This window comes from Copidosoma floridanum, unplaced genomic scaffold, assembly GCF_036245765.1.
Source record: "Copidosoma floridanum isolate Cflo_tuat_1 unplaced genomic scaffold, Cflo_Japanese_pri ptg000013l, whole genome shotgun sequence".
NCBI lineage: Eukaryota > Metazoa > Arthropoda > Insecta > Hymenoptera > Encyrtidae > Copidosoma > Copidosoma floridanum.
The window spans coordinates 16,947,728-16,970,996 of record NW_028321890.1 but is presented as its reverse complement, the minus strand read 5'-3'; the positions used below and the strand labels follow the sequence as shown (position 1 = coordinate 16,970,996).

Below are 23,269 nucleotides of genomic sequence, written 5' to 3'. Positions count from 1 at the left end.
AATTTAAAATGCTGTAATTAAAATTTCAAGCAACTGTTACTTTATTTTGAAAAAACTTTGATTTAATTAATAAAACAGATTTTTTTTTCTCTAGTAAAATAGTATCCTTTTTTTTTTTTTTATATAATGAATCCGACTTTGTCCACGTCTGCTGGTCTGCATATCCATGCGCGTGTGCAGCTCTGTCCAGCTGTTCATCGGTAGACTTACATATAGAGTTTTCCACGTGTCACGCACCTACACCTATACAGCCGATTCCTCGTATATGTCTCACTCTTTTTTCGCGCTCGCGTCGCCCAATTCCACTGCCATTTTCCTTCCCTCCCCCGCGCTTGCGAGCTCCCTTATCAGCGTCTCTCCTTTCCCATGTATACACAAACGCAAACACTTGTCGTAACACGGTGCCTCAGTCTCGCTTGTATAAATTTCCTCCTTTCTCCCGTCGAGCGCCCCGTGTGTGCGCGTTTTTTGCGGGCGTCGGTCGGGAGTCACCTCGCCAAACCGCCGAAGCCTATTGCGGCCCGACCCGGCGTCGAGGCCGAACGTATACAGCAGAACAAGAAGACGAGCTTTCTCTCCGTCGCTCGCACTTTTGCGCTTCGTCACGCGTACTTACATATATATATATATACGTGGGTGTCGCTGCCAAAGCTCCGCGGACCAGCATATAGGGAGGGAGGAGTGTTGTTATCTTCGCCCACTGCGCACATATAGATATATAAAAGGAGCTGTGCAAACGACTCGGGCAGAGATACGACGCGACTTCATCCCTCGGAGGGGGGGCTTTGAACGCTCCGTTGTGCACGCGATATATAACAAGGGGCACAGTGAACTCGGCAAAGCTCGGGCAAAGCTCCGCGAAGCGAGTCTTCGGTACAGCTGGTATAACATATAGTACTATAGAGCACCGTGAATAGGCACGAGATGGGTTTGAAGGTGCTGTTCAAGGTTGTCCAGGTGGGCTTGTTCCAGGGACCGGCTTCGGTGGGCAGCTCGTCTCGGTGGCTCAAGTTTGGCCGCTGCTTCAGGTTGGTGAACCCTCCTTTTTTTTTCCTTCCTTCCTTCTTCTTTTTGCCTGTACCACATAATATTTTCTATTACGTCCGTATAGTATCCGGGAAGTTGCGGCGTTTTGTGCTAAAGTCGACCTTTTTTTTTTTTTTTTTTTTTTTTTTTTTTTGGCTCCGTATAATACGTGTCATTTTGCCGGAAAATGGGCTCCGTCATAATATGCGGGGTATCGCGTTTTCATTGTCGTCGGGCTATCGCCGAACGCGTCACGGTAATTGGTTTTTCATTAGTCGACTCTGGAATTTTTTTGTGCTTTGCATGTAGCACCGAATGAAACACTTTGGCCACAGAGTCATAGTTGCTTGGTTTTTCAAACGTCTCGCGTTGCCCAGGTTTAATTTTAATGGAGTGAAAAAAAAAAAACGTCCATTGTATATTAGATGTACTTACTATCGTTAGTTGCTGAGGGAAATTTTTTTTTTTTTGTTGCGGTCAAGTCGTGAAATGCATTGTTTGGCCCCTATTTTTCTGGACTTGCTATGTAGGCTAGTCGGAAAAATTTGTTTGCGATGACCCGTGGATTCCGCGAAAATGAGAAAGAGACGAAAATAATTGCACTTGATGACTCGGCGGTTTCGAGACTCGGTCGAAGAAAAAACATTCACTTTTGCTTTCACGCCGGGACTGAATAAGTGCAACCTTTGGTGCAGTACTTGTACGGTGTGGTTGATCAAACTGCGCGTAAATGCATATATGACCTCAGGTGCCGTGCGAAAGGGTTCGTTCGTTGGATACACGTTGTTAAATTATTGCTATTTTACACACATGTGAAAAACCAAGGAGGTTCTTGGAAAAACTAAATCAATTTTATTTAAAGCTGAAAGAAATTACGTTTTTTTTTAAAGTAAGTCGTATTTTTTTCAGATTAATCTTCGAGATAAAACTCATGTAATTCCACAATTTCAACGTAGGGTCTTATGGGGGTTAATTGAAAGTTCGTGTGGAAAAAAATATTTTGAAAATTTATACGCACTTGAAAATGACATTTTTTCCAGCTTTGCCTATCATTTTTAATTTTTTCCCAGAATCTTCCTCATTTTTACGGTAGCATAAGTATATATAACCATGTATGGGCTTATTTGTAAAGAATGTACCAAAAATTGGAACAGTTGATTTTAAAATCATAAAACGGTAGGTAAATCAAAGTAAAGTATAGAAGTGTGTTTTCGTAGTACTATTTTATTACTCCCAAAACATTATACCCCTACGTGCACTTTCTTACACAGAACAAAGAATTTGTACCTTGCCACCGAGGTAACAATGACCTCAAAAAAAATAAATTTGGCTCAATCACCGGCATCTAATTTAATACCGTGAAACATACCCGTGGCTCTTTTTTCTCATCCCGAGGATAGGATTTTTCGTTTTTCGAGCGATCAAGGCCACTCTTGTGCCATTACAAGCAGAAAGAACCAGACAAACAACGTTGCACGAAAATATATCGGTGAGACGCATCGGGGGGAATTCAATGTTACTCGCGTCTCTTGATGGGTTTATTTTTGTTTTCCGATTGACTCTGGCTTTAATGGAATATTATTGAGCCCCAAGTAGTAGGTATATTGATGCCAACGGCCAATCACCAATGTAAAGTTTCCTCGCTGTGCTCGTACCGAATTGTTTTGAATTTTCCACTTATTTAAGACAAAAGCAAGGGGACATCCCTGTACGTCAATAAATATCATCGAAACGGTTGGTAGCGCGAAAAATCTAAGCATCGGTGCACGGATTAAACGCGAGCAAAGACAAAGAGCGAAAGTGAGGGAGGGAGAAACAAATGGTTCATCGAGAGAGAAGCAACCGGATCTATAAGTGGCAGTGGCATAAGAAGGAGGGGAGATAAGTGCAAAACGAAAACAAAAGGAAATATATGTATATAATCCGGTCACGATGTCAAATAACTGCAAGTAGATGGGCTTTGGTCGCGGCGACTCTTGTTTGTGGAGGGTATACGTGATGATAAATATTCAAGTGGTCAAATACAAAAATATGCATGTATATGTACACTGGGGCATTAAACCGCTATGCGCTCAGTGGCAAAAGTCCGCTATTTATAGAGACCTTCCGTCCACGGTGTTTTTCCGTCCGTTTGTCTTCTCCGCTCGTTTCTTCCTTGCATCTGTGCGTCACTTTCGTTGGCTCTTTTTTTTTTTTTTTTTTTTTTTTCTCTTCTGACACACATGCAAACGCGTCTCAGCGAGACGTGCAAGTTTGAATTTCATGCCGTTTGTCTCGCTCGCCTCGGTATTTTTGCTTTTTTTAACGCATGCCAACTTGCGATGGATACTTTTCAAAATTGGGATTTACACAACAAACACTTTTGTTTGAATCTCCATTCTAAATTTTTAGAATAAAAGAAAAAAAAAACTCCTAAAAGAGACAATGGACATGCTGAGAGAAAAAAAATAATAAAAAATATAACGAAATTCCAACAAAAGTAAGCATTGCACACAGGAAATCGGATGCAAGCTAGAAAAAAAAGGTTATTATTTTTAACAGTAAAAATGATTGTTTTAACAGTTAAAATTGTAGCTTGAATAGTAGAAATTATGGCGAGAACAAAAAAAATTAATATGCTGGAATAATAGTAAATCTTAAAAGAATCGAAATAAATTTTACTTTCGTGCATGAAAATTTTTACTGTTAATAATAATAAATTTTTTCTTTTTTGCCAGCTTGCATCTGATTTACTGTGCGAAATGGTAATCTTTGCCGTAATTTCTCTATAATTTTTACTATTTTTTTTCAGTGGCAAGTGTCAAGATGACGATGTAAGTTTCAATTCGGAAATTCTTGTGTCCCACAAATTAAAGGAATCGTCAAAATAAACAAATTTTCGTAAGAGTTAAATATAATTAAAAGTTTATTCCACGGACATGTGTCGAATATTTTTGCGGTTTCGTACACGAAACGAAAAACGAAAAATCCTTAAAGATAACGATCACGCGCTGCAAATAAAAAAAACACTCGCACCACCTCAGTCTTCGATCAGCTAAAATCATAAAAACGGCTCTAAAAATTTAGTAAACATGTTTGTGATTTTGAAATAAAAATAAGCGCTAAAAGTAAAGATTGCGAAAAAGAACCGATCCCCCCCAAAAAAAACCACACGACTCGAATTATCGCGTTCTCTCCGATTTCTGCTGTAGTAGTTGTGCACACCGGACGTGTATAATCCGCAATATCTGATAAGACTATCCAAAAAGTGTCACGAGTAAGTACACGTTTCGATGTAACTTCAACGAATCGAGTATGGCTGTTGAAAAAAAAAAAAAAAAAAAATTCGATGTGACGCGTACGAAAAAAGTCTCCCGATATCGATTGCACGTCTGAAAAATAAATGAGAGACGACTTTCCGATTGCACAGGTGCAGTTTTCGAAAATTGTTAGATAAGATCTTAAAGTGTAAGTGCTAAATGCGTATACACGTTTCTCATTAACGTTTAATCGTTCGAAGCTATTATCTTTTGTCCCAATATAGGCGTGTGTTGGAGCTTCATATCGTCGGGTTCGCTACCTTGTTTTGGACGATATGAAAATTATATTTTAAAACTATCGCTGATAATCGGGTAAGTTAAAATTTACGGAAAAAAAAGTTTAAAGGAAATTGAACGTCGAGAATATCTTTGCAAAAGATCTCACTTTTCATTGCTATAGAAATTTTGTCTTCAGCTTGGTCTGGTTTGTACGAAACACCTTTTGAAACACAATGAAAAAATATACGCGAAAAAATACGATGAAATCAATTCAGAATCTTCATTTTAAGATCACCCACTTAAAGAACTATACCGAAAGATCTTCAATTGCGTGGTGATTGACGTTTAGGTTTAATTTGAAGTTACAAGTTCATCTCAACATCGAATCTTCTTTAAAATCAGTAAAAAAGAAAAAAGCCACATTTCCAAAAGAACTAGACCCAACAAAAAACACAAAAACCTTCGTTCTCGATTACATCTACAAATATCGCCGTCTCAAGTCATTAGTCAAAATGCCGATCCAATGTTTTTCGTTGTACTCGTTCCACCGACTCTGCCAAGCACCTGCATGTGTAATATCGAGCGTCATTGAAATTCCAATTACAGCCGAGCTCGGTACGCCTTTCGTTTTCGAAAGGCGATTAGACAAAAGTACGCCACGAAATCTCCGAGCGAATAGCATCCACGCTCCTTTTGTGGCTGCGAAAAAAAATATATTTATATTTTTTTTTCAACAGGTAGTTCACGCGAAATCCACAATGACAGTGAATTGATATTCTGTGTGGAACGTATACACTTGACCTTCGGCCACGGTTTTACACACACGTCAATTTGTATGCGCTCCTTTGTAAAATGAACTTGGCCTTTGTAGCTACTTAATGGGCCGAATTTTTATTTGGCTAGACGCTTTTGGAGACTTGGTTTATCTTTATTATCGCTGCTCCATCCGTCAGCTCACGATGCTATTTTTAACTTGATTCAATACGTTCCCGTCGCTTCAAACATGTTACCACGTGTGGCTGTTTTGACGTGTATTTTAGAGTAGACGATTACTTAATAGTCATGTTAGAGATATGATATTATCCTCGATTATGTATAGAATCTAGAATAAAAAAACAAAAGTATAATGTCGATTATTAAAATAAGTTAATATCCATTGTTATAACACTTCATAGAAAAATATGATATTTCACGGAACATAGTATTAAACTCTATGAGTTTAAGTATTAATTTTTATAATTTCTCATTGATTTATGCTTCATAATATTTGTGAAATTTGCTTCCAAATCATTTTTATGAAATTTGATAAACCCTTTTCTGATACTGTGGCAAAATCCTTATCCAAGTATTGCGCGGGTTGAGTTTGAGATAAGTGTCCATAAATGTTTAATCGTGACAACAAATGTATTAATAGTAATATTCTTATCTCGAGCGGCACAAAGTTATACCCATAGCACGGGAATTTCTACGATTTGTTTTTTTTTCAAGTAACTATAAAAAGCATATATAAATTTTCGAAATTAAAGTTTTTAAAACACTGAAAATTGATTAAATTTTGACAAAGTTTTGTATTTATCTAAAGTTACACATGTCCTATTATAATGTTGTGCCACGATGTAAGAAGTCGTATTCTCATGTGTATAATATTAAAATTACTGAAGCTGCTGCGCAGTAACGCAAAAGAAATAATGGTGTAAACATTGGTGTACGTACGTTATAACCATCCCTTTATTTCAGCCTTGTGCAATCATAGCTGCTGCTGTTAAAATTCAATGACCTTTTTTTTATTACTTGGCAAAGAGTGAGATTTCGGGTAGTTAATTTCGGTACATCTATCTTTCGGTACAACCTGATCAACGCATCCTCCTTTTGTGGATAGGTAAAATTTATTTTGCGGATCTACAACTAAAAAAAAAATGGTTAACTGAAAAAATTTACGCTCTCATCTCGCAAAGCCTACACGTTTGGCACACGTTATTCGGACAGTTTGGAATTTTTTGAAAATGGTTTTCCCAACAAAAACTCGAAATTCCCTATATTACACGATGCGTCTAAAAAAAGTAAGATCAATTTTTTTCGGAACAACGCTATAGTGATGATGGTTTTTCATGGAATCGTACATACATAGTTTAATTGTCGTCAATTAAACGAGTTGCGGTACATACACGTATATATAAAAAGTGTAAGACACGTATTGGGCGTGGCACAGTCACCACGGTACGTTTATCATTTGGCCTGACAAGTAAATCGTTATAGTATAATGTTAATTCGAGAATTAGCTGGGCGCGTTTGACAACGACAAAAGATAATAGAGCTGTTGATATATACCTCGGGAATTAGAAGTATATAGGGAGGATTTTTGAAATTTAACGTGATTGAGATGTACGTTTTCGTTACTCGTTTATTCAATAGTGCACCTACTGGGAAACTTCTCACTATATTACCCTTTTTCCTGATGTCACATAATTTCCTGCAAGTCCAAACAATCACGTACTCATTGTGCATGAGAAATCTAAGATCTACTCTCTAAATTTAAGATGGTGATAAGTATGTACGACTTTTTCAAAATAGTGCATATACCACTGTAAAATAGTGAATTTTCACTATTCAAACAGCAAAAAACGGGCAATTCCACTATTTCCGAGTTGTATGCTTATAACTTATTTTAACTAATGCACATTTACTGTGAAATAGTGGATTCACAATCTCTCCCAAGTTAACGTTCCACAGTTTAGATAAGTATTGGTTAACTTATTGTTGGTACCACTCGAAGTAATGTGTATGGGTTGTAAAATTCCCTTCATTCGAGTTAAGATCATACATTGGATTACTGATAAATATTTATAATTAAAATTTATGTCAACTGGACGTGAATAAGCGATCCTCATTTTTCACTATTTTGCCAGTGAAAATCTTGTTTACTTACGGTAATAGTGAAATTTTCACTATTTCAAATTAGAGAGTATACATTATGTGTGTGACTTTATCTGGACACATGCGCTTAAATGGATTGTCCAGAGGAGAGACAGCGAATAAATTCTAGTTGGTGCGTGATTTATCACTAGATCTCCAGTAATAACGTATTATTACAACCGAAAGCGACTTTGCTTTCCAATCGATTAAATCATGTAATTGTTCTCTCTATACTCCTTTGCTTTGCACGCATGTGGTAAAAAAAAAACGAGAATCCGATGACACATAAAATCTTTTATCGAGATGAAAAGGCCGTTTACGCGTGAAGTAGGTCTGGAAAAGTAGCTCGAGCAAACTGACTTGACAGTGTTGGATAAAAAAAAATTTTTTTTTTTAGTTTATAATTTCTTTTATTAATTATAAAAGACGTAGGAGCCATAAGTGGAATACTCTGTAGAAAAACACAATTTATTAGTCGTGCGTTTCAGGTTCTGATTATAATCATCAGAGTTTTTACGTCCTTATGTAACACTTTCACGACTTCAAAATATTTTAGTACACGATTCATTAAGAAAATAATATTTATGGTTCATTATATGGTCGATGAGTAAATGTACGATTTAATTAATTTGGCTTTAATAAATAAGTGGTTAACTAAAAAAAAAAATAATAATAATAGTAAGTAAATAGATGAAAGTAAAACTTAAGTGACCAACAGTTAAAAAGACATCTATGGCAAATTTTTTCTCACAAATAACTTGTCAGTTCATAAAAAACCGATTGGTTAATAATATTGATGATTGGAAAAACAAATAAAAAATAATGTCTACAAAAATAATACAAGGAATATTTTTTGTAAAAATTATTTTTATTTTAGCATTAAAATAAAATTAGAAACTGAAACCAAAGTTTGATTGAAAACTTACTCATTATTCTTATCGACGTATCAGTGGGCGTTTCGCATTTACTTTCCTCAAGCATCATCTTATTACAAAACACTTTGGGCAATAAAAATTATCCCGGTATTGCGCATCTTTTCACGGATTACCAAAAAAGTTGCGTCAGTGATCACGCAAGTTTCTATCTTCGGTATTATTTCACTCTTTATCATTTGACATATTGACGCATGTGCAAAAAATCCAGGGGGTCTTTTGCAATACCATGAATAAAAGTAGTGAGGAAACATTCGTCAACGTATGGTCGATAATTTGTGTTCAGGAGTGTATAATCCAACGATTGGAAAAAAAAATTATGACCGATTTAATTATAATCTTTTGAGGTATAGTATTTGTTTTCATGATATAAGATTTTTTTGTTGTATTTTTGTATAAAAATGTCAAAAACTTCATACATAGCGTGTTGCAGTTATCTACGTAAATTATGACTGTCGAAACAATTTAAAATTACATCTGATATTTTTCTAACACGTGTCTCAAATATAATTCTTCCTCTGCAATGAGTCTAGAGTTTTTAGAGTCTACATAAACATTATTATTACTATTTTACTGTTGTTAACTTGTACTTTTCTCAAAAAACGAAGGGCATATTTTTCATTAAATACAAACATTGCATTGTTAAAAAATATTTACTAAAATGAAAAAAAAAAAAAATTGATATGAAGTAACCGAATAAAACCATGCAGTCATCAAGCAGTATCTATCGTTCAGCACTTTGTACTTTTATCATAGAAAAAAAATTGACGTAAGATATTACTCAAGCTGAGATTCGACAATGTGGGCTATTTGCTTGAATATATATACTATACTATATATACTATATACTATATATACTATATATATACTATATATACTATATATATATACTATAGCATAGAAATATATTTATGTATACTAATGAGCACTAAGCTGGTATTTTTTTGTATTGTTTTTTCAAAGCTCTGAAACGGAAAACGTAACGACTTTAAAACTCTCTAACGATGCCAGCGAAAAAAAAAAATGCAAGCTTTGAAAAATCGCTACTCCCAAACTCACCAAACAGACCGAAATTATACATCGAGAATACGTGGAATTTTTAACTTTAGAAAGGCACTTTCACATGTACACATATGTATACTATTAGGCCATTTTTACGTAACGTATGAGTATATGTATGGACCAAAAACCACAAACCCTACGACCACAACGGAAATTTCTCAGGCACTTGTAAACAACATGAATCTGTTAATACATTCTCTTGTGTGATTTTTGTGTGTATGCGTGCGTTATGTGGTAACGTATTTTCAGATGCACTTTATTTGATGGAATGGAGCGAGAAAACAGAAAAAAAGTGATGCTTGACCCAATTTTCGTTCCATACTTTTACGTCTTATTCTACCTCTGGTGAAATTTTACAACCTTTCGCATATGGTACATACACATACCGAGTTGAACGAAATTCCTTGTATGCGGTCGTTTGGCTTCTGTACTTGACTTTATTAGAAACCTAAGTTTTACTCCTATGCATAGAAGAACAGTTTTATTCGTAAATTAGTTGTGGATTATTCAAAATTTATAGTTAAGTTGAACGAAATGATCTACAATCACCCTTTGTTTTAGATAAAAATTTAGTAATTTATCAAATTCATTTGAGTTAAGAAAGTTTATTAATTAACCATGACCAACAGAAAATTTAATAGACAATTAATATCGGCCAAACAGCATGAAAATTTTGGCTATTGCTCGGGAAAACATCAAAGTCCAACAACATGCGATACTTTAATAGCCAAGCAGTTAGCATGTATTTGTTTTTGTAAGTCGCTCCTGTATTTTATTTGTTGCCCTACACAGTAATAAAAAAGTTTATAAAATTTATAAAATTTTTAAAAAATGTTGTATTCGATCGAATAATTTTGTAACTTGAATTTAAGTTAAACGCGAAAAATTTAAGGTTACTTTTTAACACGCTTTTAATTAATATATTTCATTTCTTTAAATTTTTATAAAAGTTTTATAATAAGTTACTAATATCAATACATAAATTTACCCAATTCCTGTAATAATGTATTAAAAATATAGTTTTAAAGAAAATAAATAATAAACGATATTACAATTTTTAATACATCTGTTAAAGAAACCCTAAAATTTATTAGAATCCATTAAACGTTAAATAAAATTAATTCGTAATTTGAGAACTTTATCCTTAACTTATCAAATAATGGTGAGAAAAATTGTTAATATTTTATTAGCCTGATAAACATTGAAACAAAATTTTTTAAAGTACAAACTAGAATTTTTAAAAAAATATAACTGAATTATACGTGTAAGACAATAGACCGTGATACAGCCACATTCAACAACTTTTCTACTTCAAATGTAGCAAGTCCTGTAAAATATTCGAAGCTATAAAATCAAAAGCAATGTACCTAATGAATCAATAGATTTAAACAAATAGACCAAGTAATTTATTTCTAGAATTTTACTAAATTTCAATTAGATTTTTTTCATTATTATATTTATATATTTCAAAAGAGGTGTAAGTATATTGTTGACATAAGTATTGGATTATTTAAAATTAAGTTTGGTTTTCATTCAAATTAAAGAAACTTATATTCATGGAAAAATACACGATTGTTCTTCTAAATATATATATATACACATATTTATGAATTCCATCGTAAAATCCACATCAATATCCACTGGAGTCTGCTTGTAAAATTAAAATATTTTCTCTATAAGCAAGTAGAAATGTGAGACATACGATACAACCCCAATGCGCATCAACAACAGCAAAGTAAAACGCCTACAGCACGCAGTCAGATACATTGTAAATACGAGAGCTGATACCTAATGCTAAATATAAACTCGTGTTTATCGAGTATTTCCATTGTGTAAAGCGACTTTTTATTTTTTCTTGGTATCAGTTACACACGCCCAAATACACGCTCAAAACGTTGTTTGTCATCATCATCATCATAGTAATTATCATCATTATTTTTACTGTTGTTATTCGAAATAAAAATATATCAGTATTAATAGCCCACTGGTATAAGTACATAATAGGTACGTCTCAATAATAGGCGTGTTGCCGTGGGAACCGAAAGCCTATTTTTATTACACAACATATTCGACTTCCTACTGCTAAGTAATAAATAAATATATATACACCCGTAGTTAATATGCATATACAATGTGAGAATTTGGACACGATTTTACACTAATGATTACTCGTAATACCTGTCGTAGATATTACGACGAATGGTAACTATAGATTTGTCATGCATTGAATGCTTTTTTTGTAAATGTGACACAAAGCATCTTCAAAAGAAAAGTTGTTATACAATCGATAAGAAAGTCGAAATGATTGAGAAACACGTTAGCAATAAGATGGTTTTAATTCACCATCGAACATTAAGTGTATTTTGAATCTGTACTCTCCAGAGAATTTAAAGTCACGCAATATTTTTCTCAGTGTATGGCCGTTTTTTTGCTAGTTGCCCTTTTTTGCTCTGCTTTAATATTTTTTTTTTTTTTTTTTTTTTTTTTTTCGCACATTCGGTACTGTGCTGTTTTATGTACATGTATACCTGTATGCAACTATGGGTACCGGTTCGAAACTGATTGGAGGAAAAAGTTAAAATTACTGTAAGTATACGTACGGTGCACTGGTTTTTCTTGTATTATGGTTGTTTGAAAGTTTCGACCCTTTTATGAAAGTCGGTCTGGCTGTATAATTAGCGTTTTTCGGGGTAACGGATTCGTCATATTTTATCGGACAAAAAAAACTTCAGTGATGCAGTACAGAGTATTTTTTTTATCGATTTCATCGCTATTGTTTTGAAAATGAAATGATTTAAAAAAACAAAGATCTCATTAACGAACACATTGTAAGAGAAATTTTCGTTCTAAAAGTTTAAAAACAAATAAATGTTTCATGAGCAGTTATCAATAGTTCAATAATGAGGTCGTTGGAAATGATTTTCACTTGTGATGTAATTGTCGCCTAGACACGAGTTGTTGGTTTTTGTTTTTATTTTTGTTTTTGTTTTTTTTTTTTTCTATTTTCGTCATCTAAAAATAAATTACTAATACATTTTTTATTGATTTAAATGTAAACAAACAAAGCACTTATCCTAATCTTTTTAGTGTCGATTAAAATGTAATTAATATTTTTAATAGCGTTTCCAAGAAAAAAAAAACGTTACTGAGGGGAGTGCCACAACGGAGCGGGCACTCGAAAACTTCATGAACGGCCCTGCCACGGATGATCGCAAGCACGTGTCGATCGCGTGCTGAGCACGTGCTGCACACGCCGTGGGGCGGTGGTACGGTGGAGGGGAGGAATTTTTCGCGCATCCACCACGCATACTGTGATACTCGACGCAGACTCTCTTTTTTCTTTATTCTCTCTTTTTTATCTCTACACGTATATACTGAGTTTTTTCGTTCTCGATGGAATGTTGTATACGGGCAAGGAACGTGCGCGCATCTTAACTATTTTTTGAACGAATTCGTTTCATTTTTCGGGGCTTGGTCGATGATATGTTGACACCATAATTATAAATGAGAAAAATATTCAACTTAAAAATTTTGTGGTGATCAACCCATTTTGAAATTCTTTTGCAAAAAATTAGCTAAAATAAATTATTTATTCGTCCCATTACACAGCTTACTTTTTTTTTAAATATTTTAATTTAGATACAAAATTTTTATTAAAAATTACCATGTTCAACCCATTCGTCTACGCCTCCAATGATGCGGCTTGGAGCTGATACAACGATTTATCTAAAAATTCACGTTTTAATGATAGGATGTTTTTGTTTCGTTGTTTATTTTTCTTTAATTATGAATCTTCAGAAATTTTTTTGCAAGTTCTGTTTTTTATTAAAAAAACTAAATTTTTTTGTTTTCCCAATTCTCAAAATCTTAAGGTTTTTGTTTATCGTAATCAAATTTTGTATTGTTGAATTGTACTACTAAAATTAGATTTCAAAACCATAATAGCATTGAATGAGTTATTCCAAAAAATTCCCAACAAATGAGATGCTCTTTAATAAAATCGTACAAACATCTAATCCAGACTTCTAACGTATCCTGCGATCTTTAAATTCCCCCCGTTTTATTTCTATTATATTCGTGAAACATTTCTAGCTCCGAGAATCAAAATGCATAAATTGAAATTTCCTCCACTGAAAAAACTCTCAGATCGAGATAACAATACATATGAATGGTCGGAGCTCCCGCACTTGAGTCTATTTTTACTCGCTGTTGCCAATAAAAGCGGAATAAGAGGCGCATCCTTATCCTTATCACGAGCAAGCGTGGCTTTTTTTATACCATTGTGCTGACTATCAGTGTGACTTAGATTTTTTTGATTTTGTTGACGAGCGTTCGCTTTGTGAATAAGTGTATGAGGAGATTCACAAAAAATACTTCGTTTTTGTCCTCGATTTTTTAAATAATAGTTTGTTTTGAGGCACACCCTTTAATCTGGTCTGATTTTACTCTCAATGTCATGTACTATGGGGAACAAATTATGAACATGGGTGTCACCTCTACTGAATATCCTGTTCACAATTTTTTCCTCATGCGAAAAAAACAAGCCCTATCTCAATGGTGTGCGTAAAAAAAAAAATTTTATTAAAAAATCGGGAGCAAAATACGGGATATTTTTTGTGGATTTTCTGATATACCTGCATACTGCATAATTTATACCGTGTTCGATTGTATTCATTTATTGACGCTAACGATTTTAGCTCCTTAAGTAGGTGTCGTAATTTAATTGGCACCGCATCGTCATGTACACTTACGATACATAATGTGTTTCAAATTCTAATGAAAAAGAATACGATTCAAGCTCTAAAAGAGTACCATATTATTTTTAATGTAGTTTCAAATATTTTTCTAAAAAATGACGTATATATTTCTATCAACAAAAATTTTTAAAGTTAATTGATTCTTCTGTTGTATCAAATTAAAAAAAATTTTTTTTACCATACTCACGATTGCATGATCTATGCAAAAGTTAATGGTAGTTATTCACCTGATTACATTAACAGAAATTATAAATTCCAAAAACATAATATAATGCTCAATTTGAAACTTTCGTTGCTATGATTAAACAGCACTATTTTTGTTAAATTATTCATTTTCTAAAACGTTTTTACAGCCAAAATGCCTTTATAATGTATTTTGCTTTGTAGGGAATTCCGGAAAATTCACTTTTTTTTTTCAAAATCTCAGAGAAAATATTAAACATTTTCATTGGAAGCAGAAGCAAGTTTTTTTTTTGTAATAGACAACATCATGATGTACGAATTAAAGTTTTATCGACTTTGTATACAACTTTTATGACGTCTAACCGTTTGACAGACGCATGAATTGATTTAATCTTTCACCGAAGGCGAAGTGGTGAAACGGAGGCGGGAGTCTGGAAGCACTGTAAATAAAATTCTGTCGATCCAAATAAACATTCACTCGAGTACAAACAAACAAAAACATTTTAAAAATAAATATTTTTTCTTAACTATTCATTTTTACACTATAAAGAAATTATCTATTTGCTTTAAGTTTGTCTATTTAACTCGAATAAATATTTTTTGTATTAGAATAATCGTTTATTTGGATTGACGAAATTTTTTTCGGTGGAGCATCGTGACACGATTGATACAGCGTTTCGTTCTTATTTTGGCATCAGTATTTCTTATTACTTTCACTATTTCTTTTGTATAAAGAAATTTGGTGAAGTTTCACGGGTTATAACAAAAAAGGTCATTTTATGAAAAAGGCACGTTAAATTCTAGATTCTCGATTTGAAATTTAAATTCTAGATTTGAAAATGTCAAGAAAAATCGTAGATGCATTGTAAAAAATAAAATTTGTATAAATACTTATGGATTTGAAATCAAAAGAGTCGTCAACAAAAATGTGCCACATCTGCAATAAAATGAAATATTTTGCTTGAAATTAAATTAATCAAGAACATGAATGTTTCGTCAAATTACAGCACAACTGGCAGCGCATCCAAGGCTATGCTCGATGACTCGCCAAACGCAGCTCTGGACAAGACCCTGCTGAATAAATTCTACGCCCTGCCTCAGCCGGAAGATAGAATTCAAGCCAAGTACATTTGGATCGATGGCACTGGCGAGTTCCTGAGAAGCAAGTCAAGGACACTCGAGTTCGTTCCCAAAAAGCCAGAAGGTAATTTTATTTTTCTTCCAAAGAATATCAGCCACAAGATACTGAGAATAAAAATTGGTGAACAATTTTATCATGATGGGCTTTATTATGATATCCGTTATTAGGCAAAATCATTTAACTTTGAGACGTCATTTGTATTGGAGTTAATGTTTGAGGGGTTACTCAGGTTTACATCGCATGTTACGATAAGACCGCTGGGACATTATTGAAGCAGTTTGATAAATCATGTCGTTGAATAAAAATTTTTAGAAAAAAAGAATTTATAAAATGTAAAAACGCATGAAGTTCGTCAGATATATTATTAAAAATATTGGACACGTGTTTTATTTATTTATTTATTTATTTTCTTAACAATACGTAAGCGGATGCTGGGTTTTAATCGTATATTTTCGAGATGATGTGTTTTTAGGCATAACCAACTAATTTTTCGACTAACTTAAATAATTATAATCAAACTAAATTTTCAAAGTTAACAATTATGTAAACAGGTTTTACTGTACGAGAAAATTTCCGAACATATTAAGTGCAGTGCTGAAAAAAAAAAAAAGAAAAATTCAGTCAAATTTCTTTTTGCAAACTTCTGCACGTACATTTCATTAACTATTTTAAAAATTTTAAGCAAAGATCCAATAATATTTATGTACTATGTATTTAATATGCCAATAATATTATACAAGAATATTGATAACTTTGACAATAAATTATCTTTTTTATAAATAATAACTATATATTTTTTTCATAATTAGTTTTTATAAATAAAAAATAAATAAATAACAAATAACGTTCAATAAACTAAGCATTGTATTATTGCAGTTTATGCAATAGGAACAATATATCTTATTTATGGAAAGTATTCACTTTTTAGATATTGTAAGCATCGAATCATTTTTAAAATATTTCTGGTGGGTTAGCTTACCTTTCAAAAATTATAAATGAACTGAATTTTAATATTTTGTTGAATATTTTGTTAATATTTTGTTAATATTTTGAATGAAAATTATTAATTACAGAAAATTTTTTTTAGCTAGTTATTAAGTAATGACGGTCAAAAACTAGAAACAAAAGTAGATCTCGAAATCATTTATGGATATGTGTTTCACCGTAAAATATTAATAATATTTATTATATTACGCTATGGCATTAAAAGAATTATATACATAGAAAAATATAGGTTAGCCACATCAAAATTTGAAGAGCATTTTCTCTTAAAACAATTCATATACAGGAAAAAGCACTTCATCAATTCTCTTCACAATTTACATGTAATAAATGATGGTTTTTGGTTAATAACATACATTTTTTCTTAGGTTATCTAAACAAGTTTAAATTCAAAAGTTTTATACCATCCAAACAAAAAGTTAAAAATAAAAAAACTTTTTTGTTCAAATATAAAATTACTAAATTCATACACAAATTATAAAAATCACGTAACTAATATTACTACGGATGTTATCCACGTTTCAAACAGTACCAGAGTTGCACTAGAAAAAAAAATTAAATAAATTATCTATGATGTATAAACACAATCATTATATGTAATACTGTTTAGTTTAAAAACAAAGAGATCATATTTGTATTTAAAAATGCAAATTAGAAAAAGATGAAAATAATTTTAAAAAACTCAAAATTATTTCTCGATAGTTGTGCAGTTTATATATTACTATAAAAAAAAAAAAAAAACGCAAATAGTGAGGAAAATTAAGTTACTCAAGAAGTAAAGACTGCCTTGCATAATTTACCTTTGTTATATCAAATAAAGTAACAAATATCGTAAAATTCACTCAATATATGAATGAAGAAATTCTTTTAGCAAGGCTACAAAGTTCTAAAACTCTCAACTCACAATCTCGATTGGGAAAATCCTCGTTCTTAATACACTTTGAAGCGATTGGCATCGAGTAACCATGATTGTTCATCCACAGATCTTCCAAAATGGCAGTACGATGGCAGTTCGACCTACCAAGCCGAGGGTGAAAACAGCGACATATTCTTGTTGCCGAAAGCTATCTACAAGGACCCTTTCCGGTGCAACAACAACATCCTCGTGCTCTGCGAGACTTACCTGTCCGACATGACGCCCACCAAATCCAACAAACGAGCCGCTGCTGCCGAGGCCATGGACCTCGTGAAGAAGGAGGAGCCCTGGTTCGGCATCGAGCAGGAGTACACGTTTTTGGACTTTGATGGCAGGCCCCTCGGCTGGCCCAAAAACGGCTTCCCCGCGCCCCAGGGGCCTTACTACTGCGGGGTTGGCGCCGACAAGGTCATCGGACGTGAAATCGTCGAGGCTCACTACAGGGCCTGTCTCTATGCTGGCATCAATATTTCCGGCACAAATGCTGAGGTCATGCCCTCCCAGTGGGAGTACCAGGTTAATATATATTTTTATATATTTGACTAGGGGCTCCGCCCCTGCGCACTTCGAGTGCCAACTGCTTCACAGTTAATGACAAATTTTTTATTTCCCAATTTTGTTAGAACAATTTCATGATTTGCTACTATGAAATATTTAGTTTTAATTGTCATTCAATGTAAAAGTTTCAACTACCAATTATTTAATCTCATTTTCAAATTTACGCGCCCAAGACCGGTCTCATATTTAGACTTACAAAAGTGCCACAAGATGCACTTGGTCTTTTTTATTTTTTTTTATTTATTTTTTTTTTTGTGATTCCCTGAACAAGATTTGAGCTACTCGATCGCATCGTAATTTTTTAAATTATTCAGCACACCAAATAATTTTCTTGAAAAAAAGTCTCGCTAAAGTGTTCTACCAAAGTCGTGATTGATGCTTTTTCAAAAAATATTGTGGTAATAATGCATATGCGTGTACATACACTGTAAAATCCAAGTGTGTTAAAGTATACGTTTAAAGCGTGTAATCGAAATTTTCGTTTTCATAAAATGGCTTATAGTAGTCTTGATAAACGTAACAAGAATAATCAAATCGATGCTTTGTAAACTATTGCACCTACTTTATCAAACTAAAATATTTTTTTAGTTAACGGTTGATATAGGACGGCTGTAGAGAGTAAAACATTACTGTCACATATTTTACACATTTGATATGCATGTTAATTCTGTGACAGCCAAGTTTTTCAACTCCAAAGCTTTTCTACATTGATTTTTCTCATTCAAAATTGACCAATTTAATGGAACTGGTTAACCACTTGGTAAACCATAGCTTTGGTTGTCCTTAACATTATTATCCACGCCACCACAATGTGTTTTGTAAAAAACAAAAATTTTAACTGCACACTTTAAACGTGCACTTCAACAACATTCAGTGCCCTAATAAACACTTAGCCCGGCTCGTGTCGTTTTTGTAAGTTGCACATAATTTTTTTTTTTTTTTTTTTTTCATCCCGGTTGATTGTTAAAAAAAAATGTTTGACACCTCACGACCGATGCAACAGGTAGGACCTAGTCCGGGTATCAGCGCGAGTGACGAACTCTGGATGTCGAGGTTCATCCTGCACCGCATCGCCGAAGAGTTTGGTGTGGTGGTAACCCTCGACCCAAAGCCCATGGAGGGCCATTGGAACGGGGCCGGGGCCCACTGCAACTTCTCGACCAAGACGATGCGCGCGGAAAACGGCATCAAGGAGATCAACCGGGCGATCGAGAAGCTGAGCAAACGACACGCCGAGCACATACGCGCCTACGACCCCCGCGAGGGTAAGGACAACGAGCGCCGGCTGACCGGCAAGTGCGAGACCAGCAGCATCCACGACTTTAGCTCTGGAGTGGCCAATCGCAGCGTCAGTATCCGCATACCCCGTGGTGTCGCCGAGGCTAACAAGGGCTACCTCGAGGACCGCCGGCCCAGCAGCAACTGCGACCCCTACTCGGTTTGCAATGCCCTTGTGCGCACGTGTGTGCTCAATGAGTAGTAAACGTGTATCGCGAGTGAGGGAAAATTTGTGGCTGTACGTTACTTGGCACTTTGTTTTTTTTAAAAGTCATCTTGTGGGAACCATCATTCGATCACAATACTAGACCATCGTGGATGTGTGCCTTAACGGCCTACGTGTAAATTTTATCTGTTACAGCGTTTTTGAAATTTTTATGTTGAGCACTGGAAAGTGATGGCGAATCGATTGTGAATCATACATATTTACATTTTTTGTTTTGGAGGATTTATTTCATTCGACCAAAGTCAAGTTATTTCTACGAAAAGAGCATTAACAGCATTTCACGAGGCTGCACATTTCAGTAATGTTTGCTCGACCTACGATTTTACGTATACCGAGATGAAATTATTTTTAATCTTTTTTCTTGATCATTGAGAATATTAATGAATGGACACTTGATTACAGACATGGATGATGTAAGCTATAATATTATAAATACCAAAGTAATTTACGATCTACTGAGGGTTAAAATACCGATTTTTTACAGTATAAAAAGATATATTTATTTTATGCTTGTTGTTACTCGTGGGAGATTCCAAATTGATTTATGTCAATTGTTTCGTTTATTTTGAAAGAAAAAAAAACAAATGCAAAATAAATAAGATTTTTTAATAATTATACTGCCAAAATTTGATGATTATAATATATAAATGCAATCCAATTGTACATTCCCTTTTTTGCAAATTGTGAAGTTAAAACATTATTTTAATCATGAATTTTTGCAATTGAAACTATTTTTAATGTAAAAATATTTCGTACTTAAAAAAATGGAAATATTTTCTATTATTGAATATTAATGCAGATCCAAACACAACTTAAATTTATTACTGTATAAGTATATAATTAAGTATAGTAGTAAATACATTTATTTGTATGTTCTAAATGTATGCTATAAGGTTATTAAAAAGTATAAAATTTTATTATTAAAACAGAAAAAAATGTAATACAATACTAATGCTAAACTTTCAAATTGTGTGGAGGTGAGATATACAATGTGTGAAGCGCTGCCATATTGTTTTTATAATAAAGTACGTATATAGATTTTTAGCAAGAAAAAGTTTTACTCACCTATTTAGAACTATTGAGACATATTGTTAAGCACGAAGTTAAAATTGCGTAATAAGAACATTTGTACGTGATGCTGAATTCATTTAGATTTACTCGGTATTTTCCAATCGAACCTTAAACCGTGAGTGCTATAAGCATTTAAAGCCTCAAAAATTTGTTAAAAGTTTCAATAAATCTATTTATTATATATTTGCTTATGTTCAATAATGATATATTTATTTATGTGTTGATTTGAATTATAACTAAAGTCTTGATCAATTAATTATTACCAGACTTTTAGATAAAAAAAGTCTCCACTCCAAAACTTCCATATGATACCTATAAAATGTACAATATAATTGAAAACTGACAAAATGTTTTATAGTAATACGATTTAGAAAAAAATGATGTACCATAATTTTATAAAGTAGATGTGGGGACGCAGACAAAATTTTGGTAATTTATTGAAAATGTATGTCGAAATATTTTGTAATTATAAATGGAGATAGGTAGTTAAATATTAGAAAAAAAAATTTATATTGTTCTTAAAAACTCCTGATGGATGTAATTAAATATAAATAATATACTTCATATATTTCTCAAAAATGTTAAGATGCTTGGTTCATTAATCTTTGATTATAATCAGAATCAAACACTAATTCATCCTTGGTTTGGCAAATTAGACTGTCATATTTGAAAAAAATTTATCAAAAAACTACATTGTAATCTTGTTATGTATTAATTCAAATTAATACAAATTTTGTGTGGAGTTATTTTTTTATTTAATCACACAACGTTACTTTTCACTTTCTTATAGTGGACGTCACTCTTATTAATGTATAATTACGATATATTATTTTTAATAGAATAATTATTTATAGATAGTTTTATCTAGACATCAATAAAAATAATAGTTAGCTGTTCTAAATTTTTAATACAATAATCTTTTGACATAATACATATGTTTAAACGCTTCAGGCATAAGACATTCAAAGATTTACATTGATTAATTTGTTAAGGTAAAGTAAAAATGAAAAAATTATATCAATTGTAAAAATCAGATCCACGTATAAGATATGTATATTTTCATGATTATGAAGATCAATATTTTTTATACAGCAATAAAAATAAAACGATTTACAATTTACACTTTTTTAACTGAATAAAATCCAACCATTAGAGAAAAATAAAATTGTGTGTTGGGAAAAATTATCCACATTAATTTGTTAGAAAAAAATCAACTGTCATATATTACTGCTATAAATAAATATAGTCAACTATGAATAAGCACTTGTTAGATTGCAAAATAAATAACTGCAAAAAAAATTAAACAATGTTTTGTTAATTTAGTACCCCCACATGCAAAAATTATTTGGTTTATTGTTTTATTAGACTAAAAACCTTTCTGGATATTTTTAGGTTAGTATTTTGAACTTATATTACAATTATTTATTTATTTATTTATTAAATATACCTTAGTTATAATTATTAAAATTGAAATTGTCTGCTTTTCCACTACAATTCGTGATCTAATTAATCTAAAAAAAATAGTATTTTACAGGTTCCAAAAATCTGTTGGGTGTGTATACCCCGAAAATTCAAAGACTTAGACTTTTGGGGTCAAAACGAAGCTGTAAATCTTTAAAAAATACGTTTTTAAATATTTTTATTCGTTTTTTCAGAATTATCATCATACTCGTAATCTTTTTTGATGTATTCATCAGTTTTTTGAAAGGTTTGTGTACAGTCAAAAAAATGTAGATCTCATTGAAATACAACTTTTTTACATTGTTTGCTTTCATTTGAATTCCAATGTAGTTACACGATTCAGAATACATAGTTCTATCTAAAATGTAATTATCATGGTCTTATGTGATTATCAAGTACGAAATGTGGGAGTTGTGCGCTGGACGCCAAAATTTATTTTGATGCATACATTTAGATTTTGATTTGAGCTTATAAGTAGCTTACATTCTGGATGAAATTTTAGGTATTTTGTATTGTCCAAAGTCTACATGGTACTTAGTATTGTTTTATTTGTCTTTACGAGATTATCTTATCTTACTAATATATAAAGCAAAGTCGCTAAAACCGTTGTAATCGCTAACCGCGAAAACTACTGAACCGATTTTGCTGAAATTTTGCACACTGATTCATGATACTTCCTAGATGGTTTTAGTACAGTTTTTATCTTAAAAAATTTAATAACAATAGCAATAAATGAGCTCAAAGTTTTGCAAAAATACGCCAGCTTTTCACTTTAGTTCAGTAAAATCCGCTAGGTGGCGTCGACATAAAATCGAAGCTACCTGCAACATAATTAAATAAGTGTGGTTATAATAGGCCGGAGCGTATCGTTAGCTGTATAGTCGAGCTTCGGCAGCACATCAAGCTGTTCAGACAAAGCTGGTGATAGTCCTGCAGCTGGGTATCCCGGTTACGGACGACACTCTTCTCTTAAGAGGAAGGGACCTAGGTGTCCCTCCACCCTGAATCTCGACGAGTGCGATCAAAGGAAAATAAATTAATTTCAACCGATGCCGTCTCTGCCAGAATACCAGGAGACATATCTAGCCAGAGCACAATCTGCACCAACTCTTCAGAGTTGTGAGGCAGTCCCACCATCCCACCTGGTGTAGTTAAAGAATTTGTGGCTACAAGTGTAAGCAAGGAAAAACAGCTCTGATGGGCACGGGCAGCCACAACGGCTACA

At 33.0% G+C, this 23,269-nt stretch overlaps 1 protein-coding gene across 2 annotated transcripts; it reads left to right on the top strand.

The window, feature by feature from the left end:
- The first annotated feature begins 373 nt into the window (after positions 1-373).
- LOC106636418 (glutamine synthetase 2, cytoplasmic-like) lies at positions 374-21,862 on the top strand. Of its 2 annotated transcripts, XM_089591772.1 has the most exons (5): positions 374-608; positions 904-1,028; positions 15,399-15,595; positions 17,518-17,966; positions 19,012-21,862. In XM_089591772.1, the coding sequence occupies exons 2-5, from the start codon at positions 925-927 to the stop codon at positions 19,486-19,488; spliced, it is 1,227 nt and encodes a 408-aa protein (XP_089447898.1). In that variant the 5' UTR covers positions 374-608; positions 904-924; the 3' UTR covers positions 19,489-21,862. The 2 variants fall into 2 exon arrangements, with proteins under 2 accessions (XP_089447898.1, XP_014204297.2); XM_014348811.3 differs by lacking the exon at positions 374-608 and having other exon boundaries at positions 694-1,028.
- Positions 21,863-23,269: the final 1,407 nt, after the last annotated feature.

Excerpts from the sequence above, each read along its gene's own strand:
- LOC106636418 (XM_089591772.1), top strand. The coding sequence starts at position 925 with ATGGGTTTGAAGGTGCTGTTCAAGGTTGTCCAGGTGGGCTTGTTCCAG. Across the intron at positions 15,596-17,517 it reads CGTTCCCAAAAAGCCAGAAG|ATCTTCCAAAATGGCAGTAC; the intron begins GTAATTTTATTT and ends GTTCATCCACAG. Across the intron at positions 17,967-19,011 it reads CCTCCCAGTGGGAGTACCAG|GTAGGACCTAGTCCGGGTAT; the intron begins GTTAATATATAT and ends CCGATGCAACAG.